The 25,793-nt window shown below is 40.8% G+C and overlaps 1 protein-coding gene across 6 annotated transcripts in view; it reads left to right on the top strand.

Moving 5' to 3' along the window:
* The window catches only part of dysf (dysferlin, limb girdle muscular dystrophy 2B (autosomal recessive)), a 112,316-nt gene that overhangs the window by 71,896 nt on the left and 14,627 nt on the right, over window positions 1-25,793 (top strand). For 5 of the 6 annotated variants that reach the window (XM_015946232.3, XM_015946229.3, XM_015946228.3 and 2 more), the window contains 6 exons: window positions 15,712-15,810; window positions 20,586-20,714; window positions 21,262-21,417; window positions 21,802-21,893; window positions 22,639-22,809; window positions 23,032-23,174. In XM_015946232.3, coding sequence (XP_015801718.3) covers window positions 15,712-15,810; window positions 20,586-20,714; window positions 21,262-21,417; window positions 21,802-21,893; window positions 22,639-22,809; window positions 23,032-23,174 — 790 coding nt within the window. Of the gene's footprint in view, window positions 1-10,593; window positions 10,606-15,711; window positions 15,811-20,585; window positions 20,715-21,261; window positions 21,418-21,801; window positions 21,894-22,638; window positions 22,810-23,031; window positions 23,175-25,793 lie in introns of all 6 variants that reach the window. The other variant, XM_070548091.1, reaches the window with a different exon arrangement.

Genomic DNA, 25,793 nt, shown 5'->3' with positions numbered 1-25,793 from the left:
AGAGTAAATTTTGTGTGTGTGTGTGTGTGTGTATGGGGGGGGGGGGGGCATGAAAAAATGCTCTCTACATACAACACTGTATGTCCTTATAAGAGACTGACCTGAGACTCTGTGCCTGTGTCTGACAGGCTCTGGCTGCCTGTCCTCAAGTGACTGGACTTTGCCTAACGAAACCATTTAGAAACAATTTCATAGGCATTTCATTTCTTTCTTATAGATGTCTATCAAAATGCAAGTTTCTACTTGCTTGACGTTCTGGAGCATTAAAAAACGACCTGATGTCTGCCGTTTTTCGTTTCTCTGCCATTTCAACTGACCTGGTCTGCTGACAGTTGGACAGCAACACACACACAGATGGGATGTTGTCATTAGAACGTAGCTGGAGGATATTGATCAACAATAATATCTTGCCAATTTTGTACATCTTCATAAGCATCATTTCTTTTGTTTTCATTTCAATAACAAGACTGTGGCCTAAAACGGAATAAGCAATTCCGAATAAAGATTTAAAAGTAGATCGTTGATAGTTGAAGCAACATGTCCTGAAATGACACGGCTATTAGCTGACCAACAGCTACACGTGTGGACGGATGCAAAGCATTAGTTTTAAGTACTAAAACATATCTAACTTTTTCACAACAAAGAGAGAGAACACAAAATGTCAAATTAAAATTTTATTAAATCACATAACATGAAAGCTACTAAAACCCAAATAGTTCCATATTGATTTTAATATATTTGAAAATTTCCTTCTAAATATGTCTAGAAAAAATAACAACCTTCAAATCAGCTTTTACAAGTCAAGTATCAAAATGACTGAAATCTCTTTAATAAATCATAGAAATGTTTGTAGGGTATTAGAGAATAACTCTGTAATATTTAATAACTTTATCTAAGTCCTACTGAACGAAAAGATACACAAAATCTAAAAATAGATTCTTGAAATATTTGTTTCATTTTAATAATAAAAATTAAAAACATTTACTTTACAAATACACTAAACATATACATACTCTATAGTTTATCTTTCAGTTTAATCAATCTCTCACTTTTCTCAGTTTTCATAGTGTTTTTGGGTCTGTGTGGCCAACGGGATCTTTGGCTCTATGTTTTACACTGAGAGCTTTGCCTCCACCACACATTTGCTGCAACCAGCCAGTTCTTCCCTAAGCTGCACGGTGCACCTGCACTTTGACATTTTGTAAACAACTTCAGAGCCTGGGGAAGACGTGATAAGAGCGGTTAAACGCTGTGGTTTTCCATACATCGGACCAGCTAGTTTTGATTCTACCACATTCATCGGCTAAATAGGATGAAACGCGGACATTTTCATCGATCTATAAATGCTCCGCAGATTCCAGGGGAAGACAGTGAAAGCGTACGTGTCCGGAAAAAGGAACTTTTGATCACCTTAGTGAATGGAATAATAATAGCGGAATAATCCTGGAATGACCAGAGAACATGAAGTGACAACTTTTTTTTTTTTTTACTGTGGTGGTGGTGGTCTGTCATAAAGGGATCTCCGACCGGTGATCAAAATCTAAAGATAATCGGTGTCTATGTTTAACATTTATGACCACATTTGACATACATATTTAAGTTTGTAGAACAAGCGTGTGATAAATGACTTACTGCTGGAAACCGCTGGCTTTTTGATTCCCGCCTCCTGTGAGCCTGTGGGCTGCTGTGAAGCTGTGAGTGGGGCAGAGCCGGTAGCCCCGCCCGTTGGAAACAGCGTGTGTGGACCGACCGTACCAACTTGAGGAATTGGGGGTGTGGGGGGGTGTGGGGGTGGGGGGTGGGGGGTGGGGTGGGGTGGGGGGGTGGACTATAATTTCTCAACAATTAAAAGCATATTGTTTTGTATTTGCAGACTAAATTTTACGTTGTGGTTTTAGAAGACAATACAGGTTTACTGATAGCATTAATGTGTTTACAATAACTTTTGTGTTGGGGGGGGGCAACTTTGTGTGAGGGGGGACGCGTCCCCCCTGTCCCCCCTGGGATCACCGCCTATGGATGTCTCATTAGAGATAAAGATGCAGTTATAAATCAAAAATGGCAATGATTTGATGACAGAGAGTGTATCTGAAACTAGCACAAAAGTCTAAAAATGATAAATGATTCATGTGAGTTTAATACAAAGCAAAGATTTCTATTGATTAGGTTTACTCTTAGTCTGACACTGATGGATACCCACTGGCCCTAGAGAGACGAGGGTCGATGTGGAAGGAATGAAAACTTTTTACATTCGACGTTCTTGGTCTTCTCTCAGGGGGGAAAAAACCTTTCCAATAAAAGAAATCATGGTCTTAGCCTAGCGACGCACTCCGATCCATGTGGTTTCAGCAGTAATCCGATCCACGGCTTGTACAGAAGACCACGCTCCTTCTTACATTCTTTCATTTTATTTTTCTAAGCCAGGTCAATTTGAAGACTAAGCCTGACCCGAAGCAGGCGGCTCACACAAACACACACATCCAGGAGTGTGCTCTTGTTCCTCGCTCGACAGTAATTGGGGGTGGGGGGTGATTTCTTTCTCTCCAAACAAAGTTATTTGTTTTATTAAGGGACAGATATTGAAACCAGTCAAATTAAAGGCTCGGCTTTCTGTCTGGTTGGGGCCAAAGTCAACAGAGCTGGTACAGATCCTTTGTACCACAACTCCCTGTATGCCGAGGGTTACCACAAGGAAAGATGAATAAATGAGAGAGGGTTAAGGAGGGAGAAATTGACTAAAGGAGAGGCAGAGCGACTGAAAGAATCAGAAAGCATTTGAGTGAATGAAGGGACTAATATGACATGGCACCAGGAAAAATCCTGGCCATATAATGTTTGGGTTGCGACCAAAAAGCAGGTCATAGACGTTTGTCTGATGATTACCACATTACTGCAGTAAAAGCTGCCCTCTGGATCGCCTTCCAAAGCAGATCAGACAGATTTAGTTTCAGAGGAAAAGTTTAAGAAGATCGTCTGTCGGTAGCGTCACGACTCCACAAACCGGTCCTCTTTCAACATATCGAAGATCTAACGTCCCTCATATGGAAAAAGTCTTGTCTCGTTGGTCGGATCCACGCCTGATGACAGTATTTATTGCGGGTACAACCAGCTTTGCCATAAGGTAGCTGCATTAAAGAAATCACTCAGATCAGTTGCACGTAATGTGGTCGTTAGCCTATTTTTCTGTAGGTGAAAAAATGTGGTTTTACTGCACCTTTCCTTTCCCATTAATCCCCATTCAAAACTATTCAGGTTCTCTGCCAACCACCAGTCAGATTGGGTTAAAATCCCATTTTGAAAATGTTGTAGTTTGCCTGAACCTCCATAAATCCTCGTCTGGCTGCGTTGGAAGCAGAAAAAAGAAGTCTAACTGACATGGCTTGGTGCCAAGCGATGGTGTGGCCTTATTTTTGAGGGGAGGTTTGTGAAACACACATTTATGGCCCTTTAATGACACTGTGACCAGAAACAAGATGTCAACACAGCTTACTAAATCATTATTGTTTTTCTTGTTCTGCTAATTATGGCCTCAGACTGATGTAAGCCGCCGCTCTTTTCCAGAAAAATCCCAACCTTGCACATATTTTCTGCCCAGAATGTCATTCAGATGTGTTCATGCCGCTCGGGGTGGTGCTCTGCTTTTGAAAGGTTGCTGTTATACATTTTGCAGAGTATTAGAATATAACAGATTTTATAAGTGTTTGGCTTGCAAAGACACTATTCTAGACATAAATATTGGTTCCTTGGTATTTACAATTATTCAATGTCTATTATTTTGATAAACATCGTAGGTCTGGATTTATGTGAGTGATCCGTTAAAACAGTTGGTGTGCCAGTGTTTCTGTTAATATTTTAGGACTACCAATGAAAATCTGGACAGAGATTAGTTCTGACATTTAGACTAGAGACGTAGCATCTCTGCATGCTTCTGTTGTAGCAAACTGAAGCCATGACACCGTTAAGGTGCCACCATGTTGTATTTTTGGCAAAAGTCTGCACGTTAGAGATGTGGAGCTGAAGGTTTCTCCCAGCATAGCCGGACATGTTTAAAGCATCAGATTGCTAATTACAACAAAACAAATTACTTTTATTTTGAAAAGAAACGTTTTTAGAATTAGAACTTTAGGCAAAATAATAATAGTGACTGTCCATGTGGGGTCATTTTAATCTGTAAGGCACTTTGAGCTGCATCAGCTGTATGAAAAGTGTCTTATAAATAACATTTGATTTGATTTGATCAAAAACCCAGTCTTGACCATTTAAAACTTGGATTTAAATCTCTAGATTGCTGAGCAGAAGCAAAGCAGTTGAAGGATTTTACATTTATTTCAAATGTGCAAAAAATAAAAAAAATAATAAAAAGCTAAATATCATAAAAACTTTTAAATATATTAATAATAAAAGTCATAGCTAGTATGTGAAGAGCAAGAAGAATGTGCTTGATGTATAACTAGTGTAAACAGCTGAAAAATCCCAATAGACCGTACAGTAGAGAAAGTAACAGGATAACTCTGATTTTAACTAAACATATTAGAAAAATGGACATTTGAACATCTAATGTAAAGTAAGAACTACACAAGTCAACAAAATTCAACTTCAGGAAATGATTATTCTGTTTTTTATTATTAACAAGAACAGTGTTTGTTTACACGTAGGGGGTGGGGCCGAAAATTTGTGCTGAAACCAGCCACCAGGGGCTTTTGTTGGAGCTTCATTCAAACATCTTTATTTTTGATCTTGCTGCTGCTTTTATGAGATTGATAAGTTAACGGATAGTTTGAGCAATACCAAGAAAAAGTAACAAGTATCTTTTAAAAGTGTCTGTAATCTGAAAATGTATCATCGCAATTCAAGGACATTCCATTTTTTCAAATTTCACTGCAACACGTTGTTCAATAAATGACTAATAATTGTGTTTATTTGCAGCAGAATTTGGTCTCCTAGCTATTTTCAGCACTATTTGCAATTAAAATACTTTCCTCCCAATAAGTGAAATTTACTCTGCGGCCATATAATCCTCAATTAGATAAGTGGGAAAAAGCATTTTGTAAGCAGTCTAGTCATTCTCCTAATCTGGCAGTTTTTGTTAGCTTTAGCTTAGCATAAACAATGTGATTGAATGGTAAAAGCTAGCATTACCTACTTCCATAAACACAAATGCGTGTCTACTAGGCTTATACCCAGCTCATTAATTTGAAGAAACAGATTAGGAAACTGCACTAAAAAAGACAGACGGAGCAGGTGTCTTTTGAGGCCGCTGTGTCGTGTCCTCGCACCTTACAGCAGTGCTTTGGCGTATTGTAGCCCCAAGTCTAAATTGGCTCCAGTAATTTCATAGTGTTGCTTATTATTTTCATTTGCAGTTTAATTTGATTATTAAGGTTTACCAAGCAGAATAAGGATCATTATTGAGTACGTTTTGTGACTTTTCTACACGAAATGCTAACTGTTACTATTCACTTACATTGTTTATGGTAAGCTAAAGCTAACAGAATAATGCCGGATTAGGAGAATGACTGGGCTGCTTTTCCCACTTATCTATCTCTGGGAAATACGAACCAGACTAAATATCACTCAGGTGGAATATCCCTTTAGAAATCTATTGTGAACTTTGTTGCAGTGTAACGGAGCACCTGCATGAACCTCTATAATTTTCATATTTTAATCTGTATCTTTATAAATACTTTGGAACTAGCCTCACAGGGACCAGCTATTAGCTTGTTAAGAATTGATATATTTCTCTGAGCAGGGGGTTAAAGAAGCTGTCTAAGAGGTTCATTGGTTACAGACGTCTCACATAAACACACACGAGAACTTCAGAACTATCTATTTAACTACCTATATATGTATTTTTTATTTCTTTATAACTCACTAGCTATTTGGTTTATTTTAGAATAATTTGAAAAGAAAATCCCTAACCAGGCAGCATGAGACTGAAGCAACAAGTGGAAAAGCATTCAGGAACTGGATATAGACTGAGTCGGCTCTGTCTAACGTCAGTCAGTGATAGCAAAGAAGACGTTTATTTATGTTAAAGATTGCCACAGATTTTTACTTGAGGTTTGCTGCTCTGCCTTCAGACCACAATGGAACGAATGACAAAAACACATTTCACAAACAGCTCTGCTGAAGAACTTACCCTGGTCTTTCCACATTATTCATACTGACCTGGCTGGTTAAGGGGGAGTTTATAGGGCAGGGTATACAGAAATAAGGGCAGATTTTCACTGGTTCAGAAGATTAAATCTGCCTGTAGAAGGTTTCCTTGATTCAAGTGATAGCCTCTTTAGAGTCACGGAATTAACCAGTGACTGTGGGACATATCTTATTTTAATGGTTTTGATCTGGACTTCACATTTTATAGACAAGTTTTTATAAGTAGTGTAGTTATTGTAAAATGTAATGGTGTAATCTTAGCTGTAAGTGTTTGGTCATGTTTAAGAGCCCTTCCATAACAGCTCTTCCTGTTTTGCTATTGGAAAAAATTATTTTATGCAAAACAGTTTAAGTAAACTTTTCAGACAAGCCTAAAGCCTTGTTCGTAAAGAACAGAGTGCAAGCGGTCCGGTTTCCGTATGGCTTCAGCAAGAAATTTTGTTATTGCTATTGTTGCTTGTTGGGGAGCTGTGTACATCTTTGTTGTAAAATGACGAAAAATAACGTTGTGGAGCTTAGAGACCCAACACACAGCAGCTAATGTAGCTAGCGTTAACTAACATGTTAACTAATGTCTAAAGCTAAAGGGCTTGTTAAACTGAACTTTGAGATCAACATTCTGGTAATGACTCCATGGTAATTAGGGATGTAAGAAAATATCGATATGGCAATATATTGTGATATTTTTCCCAGCAATATTATATCGATATTCAAAAGCTGTGTATCAGAAATATCGATAAGGCAATATATCGTGATATTTTTTCCTGCGATTATTACATCGATATTCAAAAGCCGTGTATCTAATTCCTGAAAGAATTTACATGCAAACATTTGTGTATTTTCTTTTCGTTTTGCGCAATTCAATCGCCACCCGCTAGTTGGCAGCAGTGTGCAGCGGGTTTTGTTTTCACCACTGAAATGTAAATCCCTCCATCATGGTTCAGATACCTCTTGTTAAACATGTTACGTATCAGTTTGGACTGTTTATTGAACATTCTTACAATAAATTCAGTAAAAAAATTGCTTGTAACGTCTGACTGAATGCATCTCAATATATTGTGATATATCGTATCATCTCCCCGTATCGTGATATGTATCGTATCGTCCGAATTTAAATAAATACACATCCCTAATGGTAATCATAACGTTGGTCCAGTTAGTTTTCTTGCCTCTAGATAGTAGATATAGACAACATGGTAGCTAGTTAGCCGTTAGGCCTAATTTATACTTCTCTCAGCTCCACGAGAGAGAGATATGACACACGGACGGAGACAATTTGCCCTCATTCTTCTCCGTCTCCTGATGAGTGTTACAAAGCAGTTCCCCACTGGGACAACAGAGGGCGTAGTGCAGTTCTGTGGTATCCTGTCACGTATTTGGTCCAAGATAGTGTGTTTATATTGTGTTTTTCTGTATTTAAGAGACTTTTTAACATGGACAACTTTGTCCCTCATCCTTTTCCACCTTGTCCTGCGTTCGCCACCTCTAAACCCATGTTTCCCGTCATTTTCGTCCATGAATAAAATGCTTGCTGTACATCTTTTCACTCCTGTTGTCACTGGGGAATAAAACGTTCATGTCTGTAGAGTTTTTTTCATGAGGTATTCTTCAAGCTGCTCCGTGTCTGCTGCTAGATATCATCAGCTCTCTTTGTTTTTGAGGGCGCAATGGCGGCACGGTAGATGACAGTGGCGTCCTGACCAATCACGAGCTTGCGTTCTCCATCTCGACGGACGGATGTTTAGAAAAGAGAGCTGTAGTCTGTCCGTCCTTGCGAGCTTGTCGGAGAGCCCTCAAAAGGACGAATAATGGAGTTGCATGCATCCGTCCTGACGCAGACGGAGAAGTATAAATGAGGCTTTACTCTTACCTTTGAGCAGACGTATGCTTCGTGATAAACATTTAACTGGGAGTGGGGCCGTCCGCGCTGTTTGATCCATATTAGGCACCTCTCACGCTGTTTTCGGCTTTGGGAATGGATGTAACACAACTCCTCCAGACAATCTCTCTGAGTATCGACTATCCAACTTACAGACGCAGTGGGCGCAACGCCATCCATCTTGCTTGGAGTTGTCGGACCTCCTCAGTCAGTAAAAGTTGCTATGATGTGTGATTGGACAATGGCCGTTTTGGGGGTGGGGCCAGTGTACGTAAGTCATACGGAACCAGATCACATCCATTCCACACTCTGTGTGAACGAGGGGTAGCTGTACAGTGTAGAGTTCAGGAATCATCGGCTTTGAGTCATCTTGCATGTATCCATTTACATCTTAGTTCTGTGCACATCTAACATGCATGTAAGGAAAAGCATTGGGCGTGTTTGGAAAAATAAACAAATAGGTGAAGTACATCATGAAGTCCAAGGTGTTGTTCCTCAAGTGGTATTTTAGCAGTTCAAATAATCCATATAAATTAAAAAAACAAAAGTATATAAAACTCATAAAAATCATTGGGATTAACCCTCTGGAGACAGGCGTTGCAGATTTGCAACGTTAAAACCTACCTACCTGGTTACTCCATCTACGTATTTCATGAGCATTTTTTAACTCAGAAGTACCCCTGAAGGTCTTACTGTAGTTGTTCGTCCTTTCATCAAAACTTATTTTGAGCCTGATAGGGTTAAAGACAGAAAAGGGCTTCATAATTCAAATCCTTTGATCTGAGTTTGAGACCAGTTTGGAACAGTTTTTGCCTTCCCAGTTTTTAGTGGTACGAGCAGTACCTCTAAAAATCATAATCATCATATCATAATCATATTTATCAATCATAATCTGTGTTTTCTAAATCCAACCAATGCACAGTTGGTTAGATTTAGAAAACACAGTTTATGATTGATTTAATTCAATGTTTAGAAGTTCCCACATTGGATAGCAACGTGGAAGAAAGACCAAGTTTAAAAAACTGACTTGAGAAACACCCGCCTGGTCAGCTATTGGTGGGCTGTAGCTGCCTCCAGCGTCCCTGTGCTGTGGGTAACAAAAAGCATTGCTGTAGGCCAGATAGAAGTTGGTTTTTAGTACTAGTTTTATGTTTTTACAACTCTTTTAAAAGAAAAGAAATAATTCTTAGTTTTGTGAAGAGCCATGGTTGAAGTTTACTGAACTGTTGTATCTCACTGAAAAACATATTTCTGAGGGTTCTAATGAAGAAACGTAACCTGAGCACTGACCTTTCTATGGAAGGGGTTTCCCCACAAAAAGCTTTTATGAAGCAGCTCGGGGGCGCTTACGTAAACCCAGTCTCTCTGCTCTCAGAGCTCTTGGCAGTGCCAATCTGCTTCGGTTAGCCCGGCGTTCCCTGTGGGGCATAATGACAGGCTGCAGACCACACCGACACCTTAAGCAAACCACAGAAGGCTGTGTGTGTGCGCGCACACTCGATCACCGCTGTGTATACTTAATCCATGTCGCAGTCTGGACCCGACGGCCCTAATCTGTCTGAATCGAGAGCCGAGGATCGAAGTGAACACACCCTGAAACGGCGGTGGGGAGCATACACACACGGTTTCTGGCGCCCCTGTCATCAGCGCTTGGCACCGGCTGCACTCAGAGGGCACATTAACACACAGCAGACACTTCACGCCTCAGACACATGTGCACGCTGCCGCCGAGCCCCACGTGCAGCTCTTTTCCATGCCATGCTGCCACTCTGGAAAAGCGAGGAGTTTTTTCATTACCTGGGAAGTGGGAGAGAGGGGAATCCACACTAGCCCGCTGCAATGAGAGCACTTTTGTTACACGTTAATGCACAGAAAGTTGAAAGCAAGCATGCGTCATGAGTTTGAATGTTCCTCAGAGAGCTGAAGGCTGCAGGGTGGAGGCTGATTACGCTCAAATACGTGTGTTTTTTGTGTGTGTGTGTGAAAGCAAGTCAGCTCCCTTTTTGGGGAGAAGTGAAAAAACAACCCAAAAGCAACTTCTAATAGCTCAACTGTCAGCGTTGCCAATGTCAGCAGACTTTTAGTAAACTTGATGCACGAGGCGGCTTCACACTCGATAAGATCATAACAAAGCTGGATTCAAAGATGTCGTTCGCCAGCCCAAAAAAATCACAGCAGATGAATGAAAATAATTGGGATCCAAACCTCAACATTTCAAAACAACGATCAGTGTTTCGCCCTCTGAACAGAACGACATTGTAAGACCTCAACATGACTCATAGCTGTAACAGCGAGACTTTAACAACCTTCACTTTCATGCCAGCAGTCATTCTGTTATAGAAGGATTATTTCTTTTTCCTCTAATGGTGCATGTTTCATTTTGGACTGAAAACCTTTAATGTTTTATGTGAATTAGGTATTAAGAAAAGTGTTGAAAATCTCCTCAGACTGTGGTTAAGCTGGTTATTTTTAATGTGTGGTAACATTCTGACAGGGTTTGTGGGTGGACAATCAGGATCAAACTCAACTTTTGTTTTTGCTGTTAATGCGGACCCTAGCTGTTACAATGGGTAAGTGTGTACCACGCTTTGGTTTGTATCTTTGGTTAATTTAAGAAGAATAATGTCCTATGAGGAGGTACTTAGTGACATTTGAGATAAAACTAATTTAAATCCTTTTGGTGGAAGAAATCTTGACGTTAGTACAGAGTAGAAAAGCTCTACAACTATGAAGGCAGCTTGATGCAGCCTTAACCAATCAGAGAGCTAGATTTTTCCACCTTTTTATCTGAAGACAAGCAAACGGATAAATGATAAGTTGTATTGCATTAGCTCTGATGGTCATTCATGTAAACGTTTAGGTTTCTGCTGAGTTTCATGATGCGACACAATCAAAAGACCTTTTATTTCCTGTTATAAATCAAAAGGTAGAGCTCGGTTATTACGTACTTAGTGTCTTCTGGGAGAGAAAATCAAATGTCTGATTCCAGTGAAACATTAATTGTGTGAAAGTGAACAAAGATGGCTGTGCTTTGGTGTATAATTTAAGAGTAATCAGGTAAGATTTTGCAAATATGCTTCAAAGCTCCTCACTATGGCGGCCCAGAAGGTTAAATGAAATTCAAAAGCTGCAATGGAAGTAATAGTTAAACAGAAGTAAAAAAAACAATACTAAAATACAATTGCATAAAATGGAAATTGTTGTCAGTGGGAACGTATATTAACCCTAAATATGTCAAAAATGTTGGAAAATGAAAGAACATTTAAACTCAAAACATATTATTCTGATTTTGTGCTCACAGACTAATATCACAAGCTAAATAACTATGAAACCGTTTTTGAAACATAATTTTGTTATTAACCACATGACCGGCTCAGTGGCCTAGTGGTAGTGCCCGCCCTGAGACTGGGAGATCATGGTTCAATTTCTGGTAGGGTCATACCAAAGAATTAGAAAAAAATGGGACCCAATGTCTCCCTGCTTGACACTCAGCATTACGCGGTTGGATTGGGGGGTTAAACCACCAAATGGTTCCTGAGCGCGGCTGTGTCTGCAGCTCACCGCTCCCCCAGGGGATGGGTCAAATGCGGAGAACAAATTTCGCACACACATCAGTGTGTGTGACAACTAAAGCTTGGTTTATGCTTGATGCATTTACTTTCTGCTTGGTGATGCGGCTCGCGGATGGAACGCGCTTCACAACTCGCAGCGTTTATCAATCAATCAATCAATCAAATTTTATTTCTAAAGCGCTTTTCAAACAAAGTGTTATTCAAAGTGCTTTACAAAATGACCCCAGATTCCCATAACAGGTTAAAAACATTAACAAACATATGCAATCACACGCGCACACACACAGACTCACACACACACACAAGTAAAAATTATATTAGGCTGAGTCCAGATGAGCCAAGTATGGTAACGCAAGGAAACACCATCAGAGGAGCCGTCTGTCCCGGCAGCATCAGGTCTTCCACACTAAGTCAGGGCGCTCAGTGGAGGGGGAGCATAGACCCCCACCTATAGAGCGCCCAGGAAGCTACAGTCGACCACCGCTCCCGGGGCAGAGGGCCCCCACAGAGGAAACACTGGATTAAAATGAGTAAAAATGTAATAAAAGAGCTAATATAAATGACAAAAATTAGAAAATAAGTAATAAATAAAATGATATAAACAGTAAAATAATAATTTAAATAATGAAACTGTGCTAAAATATAATCATATACAACATGCAAAGCAAGTAATAAAATATAATCATGTACAACGAGAAATAAAACTGTAGAAAATATTTAGATAAAAGCTAACCTAAAAAGATGGGTCTTGAGTCTTGACTTTAAAACATGAACGTTCTCTGCGGCCCTGAGGTCCTCTGGTTCATGTGGCTTGTCTCTGCGGTGAGCCAATATTCTCCCAAACTGTAGTTGGCAGCATGGAGCTCTACAGCATGAATCCAACACTACACCATAGTAGAAGTAACAATTACTGTTGTTTACAACATGGCCTTCCAGCATTTTTAACAGCATCCTTGTCTTTTCCGACGGTGCGAGCTATTTCTCTCCAAGAATTATTAACAACATGCTGATCACGGTGATCTTTGAGAGCTGAATCATACAAATGTCTGTATTTATGAACCTCTGCCATACTAGTTCTTGCCAGTCTGCCAAGTTTTTACGTGTCCGACCGTCCGCGTGGTTAAAAAATTTCCTAGGTGCGCGGTGCGGAAAGTTTGGGCCGTGCGGAGGCGCATTGGAGGGGCGTGGTTGTTAAAATGACACAATTTAGCCGCGCGAACCTCGCGAACGCGTCAAGCATAAACCAACCTTTACGGGACTTTAACTTATTGAACTTTAGGCTACTTCCTACTCCTTTTTTGAACAGATGCAAAGCATTGGTTTCTGTTATTATTTTTATAACAACCCTCTTTTCTTTTTATTGGATTTTATTTGTCTGTTTATATGTTGCATTCACCATTGTTCAATTTTTTTATTGCACAATTAAAAATAAACGTTCTGATTCTGAAGCACCAACGTAAAACCCCATAGTTCCAGCGTTGGCACGATCAAGGTATTAGCATTCCATTTTTGGTTCTTTTTAAAACACAGGAAAGGTTTCTCTTTACCTTGCTAATGTTTCGTTTGTCGACTACAAAACATCCTCAAAGCTGACGCTGATGGTGGCGCCACTTCCTACTCCGTTTATTCGCGGGCAGCAGAGGACGTTGTCGCCCTCTGCTGCCCGCTCTCCCCTCTCCGATGATGCAGTCCCATGCACGATCCAATGTGTAGACCCCATGGAATTAGAAACTAGACACAGTAAGAACACACCAAAGAAGGTATTAGCACAACCGTGAGTTTCTGTTGACCATAACATCCATTATATGCTATTTGATTTTAGTATTATTTGTTTCATTGTGGCTTATTTTTGTTGTTGAACCTTTTAGGCCACCATACCTCACACTTTCATTCATTTATCTTTCATTCATCTTTATTTCGAGCTATTAAAAACACTTTCTTTCCAATCTATTGAAACTGGACAAAAACTATTTTATAACTGAAACAGAGAATTTTCCTAGAAGGATGTCAAAGATTTGCATCATTTGGTAAAAGTCAAACATCTGGAAGTAGTTTTTTTTTGCATCGATGCTCAACATTGCGCTCAATGTATTATCATGGAAGATATCCATAATTATGCAATTTTGGAAACCATAGAGCACCACGGTTAAAAATAAGTGGGAAAATATCTTTTTCTCACATTTAAATAGTTTTTTGTTTTTACATTTGTATCGACTTGTCCAGGGCATGAAAATCTTGAATGTTTACTTGGGAACAACTAGTCTTGTTTTCCTCAAGGAAAACCAAGTGGAGAACGAATGCAGACCGTCTTCTGGACAGACTTCCATTTATTCTGGCTGTGGATCATGTGCAAAACGACCCGTCCTTAAAAACAAAAAAATAAGCTGACAGAATGATGCAACACAGGGTTTATTTTGAAATAAACTGGATGCACCTTACGGGCACACGTCTCACTTCCTGTCTGGCTCATCGAATTTCTTCAACTTCATGACGATCTTCATGCAGCGTCAGGAAAAACAGAAACCACACATTCCGTAGCTCAACATCCGGATCAGCACTGCACCTCAGCCGATGTGAATGCTCTGATTGGACACAATGGTTTTTGGTCTCTGCGGAAGCTGCAAGGACTCCACTCCGTATCCATTTTGCACTCTGTGTAAATTAGGCTAACACCTTAACACATGATTTACCATTAATAAATCAACAGAGTTTTCAAAGTATATATAAATAGATTAAAAAAATCTTCATTTAGATAATATAAATAGGTAAAACTGAATGTTTTATGGCTTAAAGAGAGAAGCCGACTGACCTATACCAATAGTAGTGTTTTGTCCGATGGGGTCTCCTTTTCCAGGTTTTTCACTCGGTGATTATGAACAGGGATGTCTCATATTAATGGCCTACCATGAATATTTTTCAATAATGTCATTAAAATAAAATATGTTTCATGGACGAGAACTGGCCTTTTTATGTCTAAACGTTACTCTGAATACAAACAACTTAGCATTTTTAAGCCACCTATACAATTAATTCAAATTTTTGAGTCAACCTTTGAAGTACTTGTGTAGTTACTTTACTTTCTAATTTTCAACAACAGTAGAAACTCAAGACACAAACTGATTTTAGGAATATTAAAGGTATTTTGTGTTGCTGCAGATACCAACTCAGCCTCTGCTTTGCCAGATCCTGAATGGCGTTGCACGCCGTGCTGCACGATGTCGGAGTTCAAACCCAAAGTTTACTACTTGGACTTGACTTTGGCCCTCAGAGCCAAGTTGTTAAGCTTGACTGCTGCCTCTAAAGAAGATTACGTGTCATTACATGAATCACAGTCGGGGTTAGTCCTGCTTTGCTTCCCATCAGTGATCACCACACAGAGATAGAACGTAATACAGACAGAAGATGATGGGATGATGGCCGGGTCCTCAGAAACTTGAACAGCAGAATGATTTCTTTACTCATGCGTAAACATAAGATTTTCGTTTCTTTTTTAAAAACTAACACGGCTCCTGTAGAGTGTGTGTTGGTTTCACCCACTTTGTACCGCGTCCAGCTGCTGCAGTGTTGCACATTTCCATTGCCTCAAACAGCCGTATACCATGACCCTATGCCTTGGAGCCACCAGAGACAACTTTTACTTGTGTTGACGTGAGTTGGCCAATGTGATCATTGGAAAAAATAGAAAAAAAAATAATGAAAAGCTGGTTATTTCTGACCGAGGCTCTGCAAACAGAAATGGAGCTGTGAATGTTTCTGGAAGGTCAAAGGCTTCCAAAGGAGTTCAGCCGTCAGGTGATGTCATTCCAAGTGTAAGTAGCCGCAGACGTTCTGGTGGCTGAGCCTAGAAGTCCGTTTTGTCGGTTTTACGTGAGATTACATGTCAGGCTTGAGAAAAACGTCCAGCGTAGATGGAGTTGAATCCAACGCAAATATTTAACCAAGAACTTGAGGTCTGAAACAGAAAAATATTGAATTTGTACTTTGTGTGTCTTGGAGAGAAAAAAGTCAAACAAAACCGTCATACACTGCTTACAGTAAATATATTAGGATACTTTAAATACTCGACATGCTTGTTTTGTTTTCTGACGGACGATTTGATTCCAGGAAGAAGAATCCTTAGACTGGTGGAGTAAGTTTTATGCATCCATCGGCGATAAGAGCAAGTATGGGACTTACCTGGAGAGAGGCTTCGACACCCTAAAGGTACTGGCTTGCATCTCATCACTTTTGAACACGAAATGAAAATAATTGTTAAAATATCAATAAATACAAGAATAAATTTCTATTTTAATAATTTCTCAGGTATTCTATGAATTTGTATTCTAAGCCTAGAAACTTGCCAACAAAACCATATGCATATTGGAACGAATCCAGTCTAAAATAATTACATTTATTATCTTTCACTAATTATCATTATCCAACCATGCAAGTATAAAACGTCCCCACCTTCACTAAACATCATCTGCAGAAACAAAAGTGGGCCTGACTCTGTTAGAATCGTTCTTTTCTTCACACAATAAAGGAAAAACAAGACAGTTCAGGCCAGAAGTGATTATGAATAAGAGCAAACCTTAAACTTAGCATTTCTGTTTGTTTCCAACCCTTAGACTTCTCATGCCCTTTCCTTCTGCTGTGACTTTCCATCAATTTTCCGAGCTCTTTAATGACTCACTGAGGTGAATTTTCTTTGGGATCACAGCAGTGGGACTGATATAAGACTCTGGTCTGATGTCAGCAATGTCTGAAACCACCAATCTCATCGGTCGTCACCAGTTTGTCTTCAGTCACGTTTTTTTCCAGACTTTGCCGTCGTCCCAGGAGCCTCCTCTGCTCTGCTGTCACCCACGCTCTGTTCAGCTCTAATCCCGAATCTTTCGGTCCAAACGTCGACCTTTTATTCCATCTGGTCCCAAAGCACATGTCACTCTTCTAGTCTGGTGCCCAAACAAATGATTAAGCACGTCAGAAAATGGTCTTAAATCAGATTCCCCCAAAAGCCAGCTCACGTCAGTGCTGCTGCTTGGACTCGGTTTGTGTCTTGCGTTCCCAGAGGAATGCTGCTGCTTCATCTCAGACATGCTGTACAAGTTTTCTGCACGTACATCAGACACGTGAGCCAAACAAGACTCACACATGAGCATGCTGGGGACTTGACTGTTGTCAAAAAGCTTACAAAATATGATTGTAGAGGAGTTATAGTTTGTTTCCACACGGTCATATTGGTTTAGTTAAGGCAATCAAAGAGCCTCAAATTGAATGTAAGAATTATTATTCCAGACAGCTCTACTGAAGGGCACTTTCAGCGTGTTGACTTGCATTTTCAATGGTGGCAAATTTGTGTTAGGCCCCTTCACACAGAATAAAAGCCCCACTGTGAAGTAAAATATCAACTAGAACATCGGTGGTCTATGCAGGATCTTGGCGAGGTCCATAGGTGCCTATTAGGACCAAGTTCTGATCCAATGGATGGCGGAACCTCAGATTTTGGTTCCAATGGTTTGGTAGGATGTTCTAGTCCAGGCTTTATGAACGATGCATTTAAGACCTTTCATTTAGACCAAATGTCCATGTTGTATAGATAACAATGTAACCTTTTCTGTCTCTTTAGGGAGATTTTGTTGCGATGAGAGTCTGGGGGTTGCTAAGGTTAAGCATCAAACATGCAAGATGCTTAATTAAAATTTTGCTTTCTGTAACCTGAAGACTGGATTATTGTAAGCTGTAAAGAACATTGTCCATGGACAACATATGTTCCTCTGGTTGTATTTGGTAGAAAAGGGAAAAATCAACCAATGAAGTGTTTCAACAAAAATTTTGAAACATCAGTAATGTTCATGAAAGACAACAACATAAACACTGAAATGTGGTTGAACCCTTCGGGTTCAACCAACAAGAAATCCCGAAGCCCAACGGTCATTTACCACTAAGTGTCTCCCTCTGGTTTTCTAATGGGTGTATTTTTTTGATTCAGGAAGCTTATTAAATGTTTTCAGTCATACTGATGGAAACACGTTGAAGTTGCCTTTGAGTTTTTGTGATATTTCCAAACTCTAATCACCAAATTTACTTAACGTTTGGACGGAAACTAGTAAAAACGACCAACGAGGCACCAATCCCATTGTTGCTTGGCCTCCCATTCATCCTCTTCCTACTCCCCTGCTACCACTGATTTTGTGCCAGCACCTATTTTTTTATTCATGCCTGCCCTCTCAGGCTCCCCTCATTTATTTGACAAGCCTTCTGCTCACATCTGCTACTGTCGCAAGGAAATGAGACACTATTTCCAACCTTTACCTTCCTCTCAACCCATGCTACCATGTGCTTTAGTTACTGTTTGCTTTCATTCATTTGGTTTGTTCTGGTTTTATTGAGTAATTGGACAACTATTGTCAGAAAAGACACTTCTTAAGCCTCGCATTGACTTGAGCATCACCAAACTTAGATTTTTAATTTTTTAATGAGCATGTTTAGGATTACACCTTCTAGAGTCCTAGAACCCCCAAGGGGAGACAGAAGCGAGTCTGCCGTACACTGGCGCCACTGGTCCCTCCAACCACCACCAGCAGGCAAGAGGGGTTAAGTGTCTTGCCCAAGGACACAACGACAGTGACAGTCTGAGCGGGGCTCGAACCTGATTAAGGGGCGAGTGCTTGACTCCTGTGCCATCGTCGCCCACATTCTTAAATCAGGCTCCAAAACTGTTTCAAAAACTGAATAAACAAATTTTACAGAGATTACTTGATTGTAATTAAGGGCAAACTGTTTAAAGACCCACATTAATCAAGTTTAGGGGACAGAAAGCAGAAGAGCATATTCTAGCCTTGTTCATTAGACACACTGTTATTATAATTTCAAAGACTGAGTAAACTTTACTAACAGACATGATTTATGAGCTTGCATGTTCCATTCTCTTAGTGATTTTCTATTTGTCTCCCCTTTCGCTCTCATGTGGTTCTGGGTTTGGTTTTCATGTGCTGAAACAAACCTTTATTTCTGTGACATCATCATCGTCTTCTTCCTCCCCTTCCATCCAACCTTTTCACTCCTCCTTGCTCAGATCATACATCATGTTGCCTTTATTACAAACATTCTTATCCTTAGTTTCCTTCTCAAATCCTATAATCCTCTATTTGATGTTCAATAACTCTGGATGATCATTTCCTTGCTTCTATGACAGTAAAAACATCATTACTTAGGGATAAACTTTGGGTCTTGACTTGATGTTTTAGGCAAACTAATGAGGAGTTACTCAAGGAAATAAGCACAGAAAGGACAGTACCTTAGTAGGCTGACGTCGGGTTAGCCAGCATCAAACTAGTCTAATGTGTTGCTAGCTAACTGGCAGGTCTAAATAATGTGTTAAACTAAAAAGTTTTGTTGTAAATAGTATTTCTTGGTTCAACATTTTTGTGATAATCTTTGCTAACTTTGACATCTTTATATTTACTAATTGCACACAGATTTGTTGATTAGCTTACCAGCTAACAAAATATAATTCAATATGGAACATGGACCCTCTGGCGAACATTCTGGCGACATCTGATGTTCAGGGGTGATATCGCAACAACATAACTAATTGTCCTGCCGTCAGAATGTTGGATCACTGCTGACACATTGCGGCACCATGTTCAGTGACAAATCGTACAGGATAAGGACTCATTTCTATCAATATGTTTATTTTACGTCAGCATTTGCCATTAAAACATCTTCTGGGCTCAGAACCAGCTGCTTGACTTGTCCGGTCTGCCATTTTGCACAGACCCTGCATCGCCGTGCTGATCGGACTTTTTAACGCAACTGTGCCCTCTAGTGACTGGTAGATGTAAACATAAATCCAGTGTCGTGCCCGTCAAAAAAAAAAAAAAGAATTTATTAGGCCCAAGGTCGATGGGTGTTCCAGTTAGCTCCGGTTGGGTTGAAGCTAGGTGGCTACATCCGTTAGCTCGGCTCCCACCTACGCTTTAGCTTTGGGTTAGCCAGGGTTAGCTTCAGGTTAGCTCGTAGCTAGTTCACCTTGGTGTCGTCACTCGAGCCCAGCCTTACAGCCACACCCTCAGTGCCTCCTCTCTTCCCTTTTATGGAATTGTCTGGGCTGGACGGAACCTGTGACACGGTCAAAATGGCGGTGGTGGCCACCTCCCATTATAGACAACAAACGTGTTATTGAAGCCAATGGAATCCGTTTGTCCAGTATGTACAGTCTATGGGCCCGAGAAGCGAAAGCGCTGTGAAGGCCTCTTGTTATTTATTTTGATTTAACTTTTAAAGGAAAACTTTTCATTCATTCTGCACACCTCTAAACACCCTGTGGAGGTTTAATATTTTTTAAATATAGCTTTTTATTGAAATATTCCATATTCCACCTTTAACCTAAAACGTAAACATTTAACTGTAATACAGAATGTTTTACAGTGAAATCCTGAGAACTGAGGCAACGAAAAGACTATGATTACTACTCACCAGTCACTGAATTATCTTAGTCCGTTTGTTTCATTGCTGGTTGCTGAACAGCTAACTAAGCTAACTTGCTAACTAGCAGGTACATCAAAAATGCTGGGTTAAGACTTGTGAATGGCAGAATAAATTATTTAAATTGTGTTCCCTGCTTTGATCTGAAGTCCGTGATAGTCACCAAGTTATTGTAAAATGTTTGGTGGTTAGCTTGCTAGCCTACAGGTGCAGCTTTTTTCAGTTTTATTTTTTCATTCCAAGATTTAAAAACTATTTAGGCTAATCCTGGAGTATGACAGAAAACACACATTACATTTTGAAACAATTTAAGCAAACACAATAGCACCAAAGTAAGCTAGAATCTGACTTGAAAAGGGTTTACCTTTGGCAGCTGAAGTTTTATTATAAAACAAGACATTGTGTATTGGAATGGTTAAAACCAGAGTGGGCGAGATGTCCAACACAAAACATGCATAATGTCTTTGTGGGGACGAGGACAGTAAAACTGAGTCGATTTTCCTTTTCAGGTGTATGATCAGGAGCTGGAGAAGGTTGAGGATTTTCAAGGTCTCTCTGATTTCTGCCAAACATTCAAACTGTACAGGGGAAAGAGTCAGGATGAAGGAGATGATCCGTCGGTGGTCGGAGAGTTCAAGGTAACCTGAAACTAGTTTTCCTTTACTGATTATATATTATTTCACATAAATGTTTCGTGAACTCTTCTGATGCTAACTAAATTCACAATTCTTTAAAGAGCAAGTCATCCCTACCAGATTCTTACTCAACTCCCACTTCCTGTTTGAAAAATGCAACTAATGCTTCTAAGACCAAGAGGGTGGAGCCGCTAACAAATACACACACACATAGGCTCACAATGACATTGTGACATCATATGGTACCAGCTAACGTTCTAGGGTACCTCTTAGACAATAGCGATGGCAGATTTATATCCAAATGCAGTGCAGAGTTTTTACCTGAGAATGGCACAACACTGACAGTTTTAGGCAGAAAAATAAAATTTTAACTAAAATGCACTAAAGTGCTAAACTATTGACTACACGTGTCTGCAGCACAATTAGACGCGCATTTATATAGTTTATCAGAAAAAGTAAGTTGATTTGGGGGTGACTTGCTTTTTAAAAGCACAGTTTTTGCAGTCGAGTCGTTTCTGCCCTCTGGCATGACTCTCCATGTTTTCACCAGGGTATGTTTAAGGTCTACCCCCTGCCCGATGACCCCTCAGCGCCTGCTCCACCCAGACAGTTCAGGAAACTTCCTCCCAATGGCACAGAGGAGTGTTTGATCCGAGTCTACGTCATCCAAGCTCAAGGGCTGCAGCCCAAAGACGCCAACGGCAAAGTATGAGGAGATGTAGAAACAACAGCAAAATATCTCTTAAACTACCAGATGAATCTGACAGATTTTGGAGTTAACTCAATTCAAGATGACCACCAAAGCTAATTGAGATTAGCAAAAATAGCTAAAGTTCAGTCGATTTTAGATAGAGTTAAGATTTGGTGAGACTCATTCACAACACATGTAATCTGACAGATTACACAAGTTATTATTAGGGTTGGACCAAAAAACTATTTCTCTATAATTTCTCAACATTGGAGGACCTTAGTCCAGAAGCTTGGATTAAATTTGGCGTCTGATGTTCGTTACTTATAGGCTTTGAAGGTTTTAAAGTCTTTTTAAGTAATTTGAAGAAAAAAAAATATAAACCCTTTCCCTTCATTTCAGTGTGACCCCTATGTTAAGATCACTTTGGGTAAAAAGACCATCAGTGACCATGAAAACTACGTCCCCTGCACGCTGGACCCTGTCTTTGGAAAGTACGTACAGCTTTTTCTTTTTTAATCCAGAACCAGATTGTGCAAAAAGGTCAGAGTCGTGTTAGGTTTTCTTATTCATAGTAAGGAACTAGAAATCTTGGTTTTACTGTTGGACTGATAAACATTGTCACATTCACTCTAAAAGATGCACCTAATACATTTTTTAAATCCAGCAACATAATTCTCTGATAACCTGATCAAATTAAAACGTTTCCTGATAACTTTTAAAAAGTTGTTTTAGGTGAAACTTCTGCTCCAGTCTCTGGACCGTTGGTGTCTTTTGGTTTGTGGGTGGATGGGCTTTTTCCCAGCCCAGGGACATTACTCAGATTCTCATCAGTCTTTTCCATGAACACATTAAACATTTTAATGAAGAGGACTAATGACTGCATTCATCACATCATGCTCAGCAGGCTGACAGATTCATCTTTCATCAGTGGCTATGTGATCTCCTTCTCCCTCATTGTTTCCCCTGTCGTCTATGTGTTTTAGCACCAGTGGGGGGCGCTAGACACAAGCCCATCACAGAAAAGAAGCCCGGGAGAATCAGGGGAAAAGTTCACATCAGTGCTCGGGCTGAAGGCTTATGAGCGGGCAGGAAGATACTCAATAAAAATCAGCTGTGAGGTCTTTCAGAAAAGTCATGTTTCTGACCAGAAGATGAACTTGTGTCTAAAACAGGGTCAGCTAACCCCCCCACCCACTTGACATTGATCCTAAACAACAATAACCTGTGTGTCTTCAGGATGTTTGAGCTCACCTGCTCCCTCCCTTTGGAGAAGGACCTGCGGGTGATGCTGTACGACCACGACATGATCACCAAAGACGAGAAGATCGGAGAGACCATCATTGACCTGGAGAACCGCTTCCTGTCCAAATATGGAGCCCTGTGCGGCCTCCCACGGTCCTACTGTGTGTGAGTACACACCCCACTGCGCCTGGTAAACCGTCCAGCCCAGGAGACGCTCACCCTCCGTCAGGCAGAGGACCGAGCAAAGCTCAAGCCTGGAGACTTATTATGACCGTTGACCCTCGAGTTGTGCTCATCATTTTTAAAATTAATTACGGCCAAGTACCATGTTTTCACCCCACTTCCTCCTAACTGTGTGTTCCCCCCCCCCCCCCCCATCCCTATCAGGTCTGGGGTAAACCAGTGGCGAGACCAGCTGACCCCCAGGCAGCTGCTGTGCAGACTGTGTGAGCGGAGAAACCTGCAGAAACCCGTGTACGAAGATGACGCCGTTCGTTTCAGAGGACAGCGATACACGGTAGCAGACCTCGGTGAGAAGCAAAAGGTCATAAATCACCAATATCAATATTTCATACCTGTCTACAGGTGCAGAGATCCAGCTGAGAGTTACAGAAAACACTTGATCAGCAGCAGGTTTCATTGTCTGGATGAAAATGCACTTGAAAGAAACCAACAACTGTATCCACATCTGTATTTGTGCTTGTGTCAGCTTTTTGTCTTTCATGTAACCCGGACCTCTAAAGTTCCCCCCATAGAGGCTGTCCATCTGCTGTAGATAGATTATTAGGTCGGACATGTCCTCCTCTGTCCTCCCCATCCGGTCAGAGTCAGGGAGCAGGACAAGAGAGAAAGTTGGTGAAAAATCAGCCAACGTCTAAAGAAAAAACAACTTTAAACAAAAGATCAGCAGGACAATTGAAAAGCTGACAAAGATCTGGTGAGATCTTCTAGCTAAACAAACAGAAGGTGGCCTCGGCCTGCTGCTTCTCCCCATGGTGAGGTCACTATCCAGGATTTATATGACCTCAGTGATGATTTATGAAGAATCGTGTACTGTTTGGACTAAAACCAGAACCTTTAACTGACCTGAGATCAGTTAGATGAGATCATCCTGCCGTTGTCACCTGCAGTTTCTCTATATTGTTAGTGTGAGTCCAGTTGAACGCATTTATTTATATTTTGTAAGCGTGAAAGCTCAGATGTATGTCTCACCCTTCACCCTGACCTGGATCTGCCTCTCTCCTCCTCACTTTCGTTCATTTTTCTTTTTCCTTACTTTGCGTCATCTCCTTGATTTTCTCCTTTGTTTTCTTCACTCATCCGCCCCCCCCCCCCCCCCACACACACACATTCTGTCTCCCACCAGCAAACAACTCTATTTTATTGTCTTTTCCACACTTGGCCAAGCTGAAATATTCTAATTTAAACCCTTTTTAAACGATTATTCTGGGGCTTTTTTTTACAATAATCCACTGAATAATGGACAGGATCTGAAAGTTGTGGCGGTAATTTATCCTGGAGCATTTATTACTGCATGGTGGAGCAGTCAGTAGCACCGTTGCGCATGGATGGTTGCTGGTTCGAATCCAGGCTGTTGCCTCTCTGCATGGAGTTAGTATGTTCACCCCATGCCTGCGTGGGTTTTCCAAGGCCACTCCGGTTTTTGTCCCTGGACGGGAGCCTTGTCCCGGCTTCTCACTGGAAGACTTCTGGACATTGAAGCCCTCTTAAGATGATGAGTTGAGTCCCAACGTTCACAAAACGTTTTTGAAGGAAAAAACCCTCCACCGTATAAACCTGGTACAGATAAACTGCAGACTTCCTGAGTTAAGAAGGTATGGGTGACTGTAGATGTATTCATGTTTGGACATTGTGGTGCGACGCAGACGCGTTCCCACACAGACATTTCTCTGTGTTGCATTTTAAGCAGCAACACAAGCAGCCGTGTTCTAAACGAGAGGCTGCATCCTTGGAAGACCCAGCCAGCCTACATGGTCCATGATGGCTGGAGCCGGTGTTGCCATCACTTGGTATTGCCACATCAACCACAACGGCCGTCCTCTGTTGTTTGTCCACCATCACACTGTCTGGTTGGTTCACCATCACCATTTTGTCAGTCTGGATCTGGAAGTCCCACAGGAGCACGGCGCTCTCTTTCTCAACCACCTTAGGGGGTGTTTCCCACTTTGAAGAAGAAGAAAGTATCATTTCTACAGCGCCTCTCAAGATAAAAATCTCGAGGCGCTTCACAAAAACAAAAAATGTAAAAATATAAAAAAACATTTAGAAAATGTTTAAAAATATATTTTAAATGAGCAAAAATAGACAATTGTGATTAAAAAATATAAAGAAAGAGAGAGAGTGAACAGGAAAGAGGGAAATCAGTGGATCCTGAGGAAGGTGGAATAGGTGGGGAGAGCAGAATAAAGAGAGAGAGGTGAAGAAGGTCATACAAAATCCAGCTTGAACAAGTGAGTCTTCAGCTGCTTTTTGAAGGAGACCACTGAGTCCACTGATCTCAGGCTCAGGGGGAGAGAGATCAGGTTTCTTTGACCTTGGGGCTTCCAGTCCATACTCTGCAAAGAGGTTTCCCTGCCAGCCTCTTACACCCTGCAGTTGTGTGGTGGATTGGCTCAGGGACCTCTTTGCATGGCCTACACCTTGGGTCTTGTCTGGTGTGGTAGATCTTGGCCTCTGTTGCTCTGGTGTTCAGGGCCTGTTCCTGTGCAGCCATGATGAGTGCCTCTGTGCTGACCTTCAGACCAGCTCTTTCTAGCCATTGGTAGGATTTCTTGATGTCAGCCACTTCAGTAATCTGTCAATGGTACATCCCATGTAGGAGTTTGTCCTCCCATGATGGTACTTCCAGCAGCTCCGCCTCTGTTCGCCATTGTCTGAGACACCTAAATCACTGAAAGTACACAGCCAAAACAGACAGGCGAACCCCGTTTTCGTTTCCTCTCTCTGCCTTCATGTGGCAACTTTCTCTTTGCTTCATAAAAATCGTACATTTGTACTGATTTCAAAGTAAAGTTTAGTCCTCGGCCTCCTTCCTTACGGCTAGTGTACAGTCTCAGGGTGCTAGATTTGGGATGGGACCCTCCATGCATGGTTAGGAGCTTCTGTATCTTAACATCTCAGGTCTTTAT

This window comes from Nothobranchius furzeri, chromosome 2 (genome assembly GCF_043380555.1).
Source record: "Nothobranchius furzeri strain GRZ-AD chromosome 2, NfurGRZ-RIMD1, whole genome shotgun sequence".
Taxonomy (NCBI): Eukaryota; Metazoa; Chordata; class Actinopteri; order Cyprinodontiformes; family Nothobranchiidae; genus Nothobranchius; species Nothobranchius furzeri.
The sequence above is the reverse complement of the archived record's forward strand: the minus strand, read 5'-3'. Positions and strand labels throughout refer to the sequence as shown.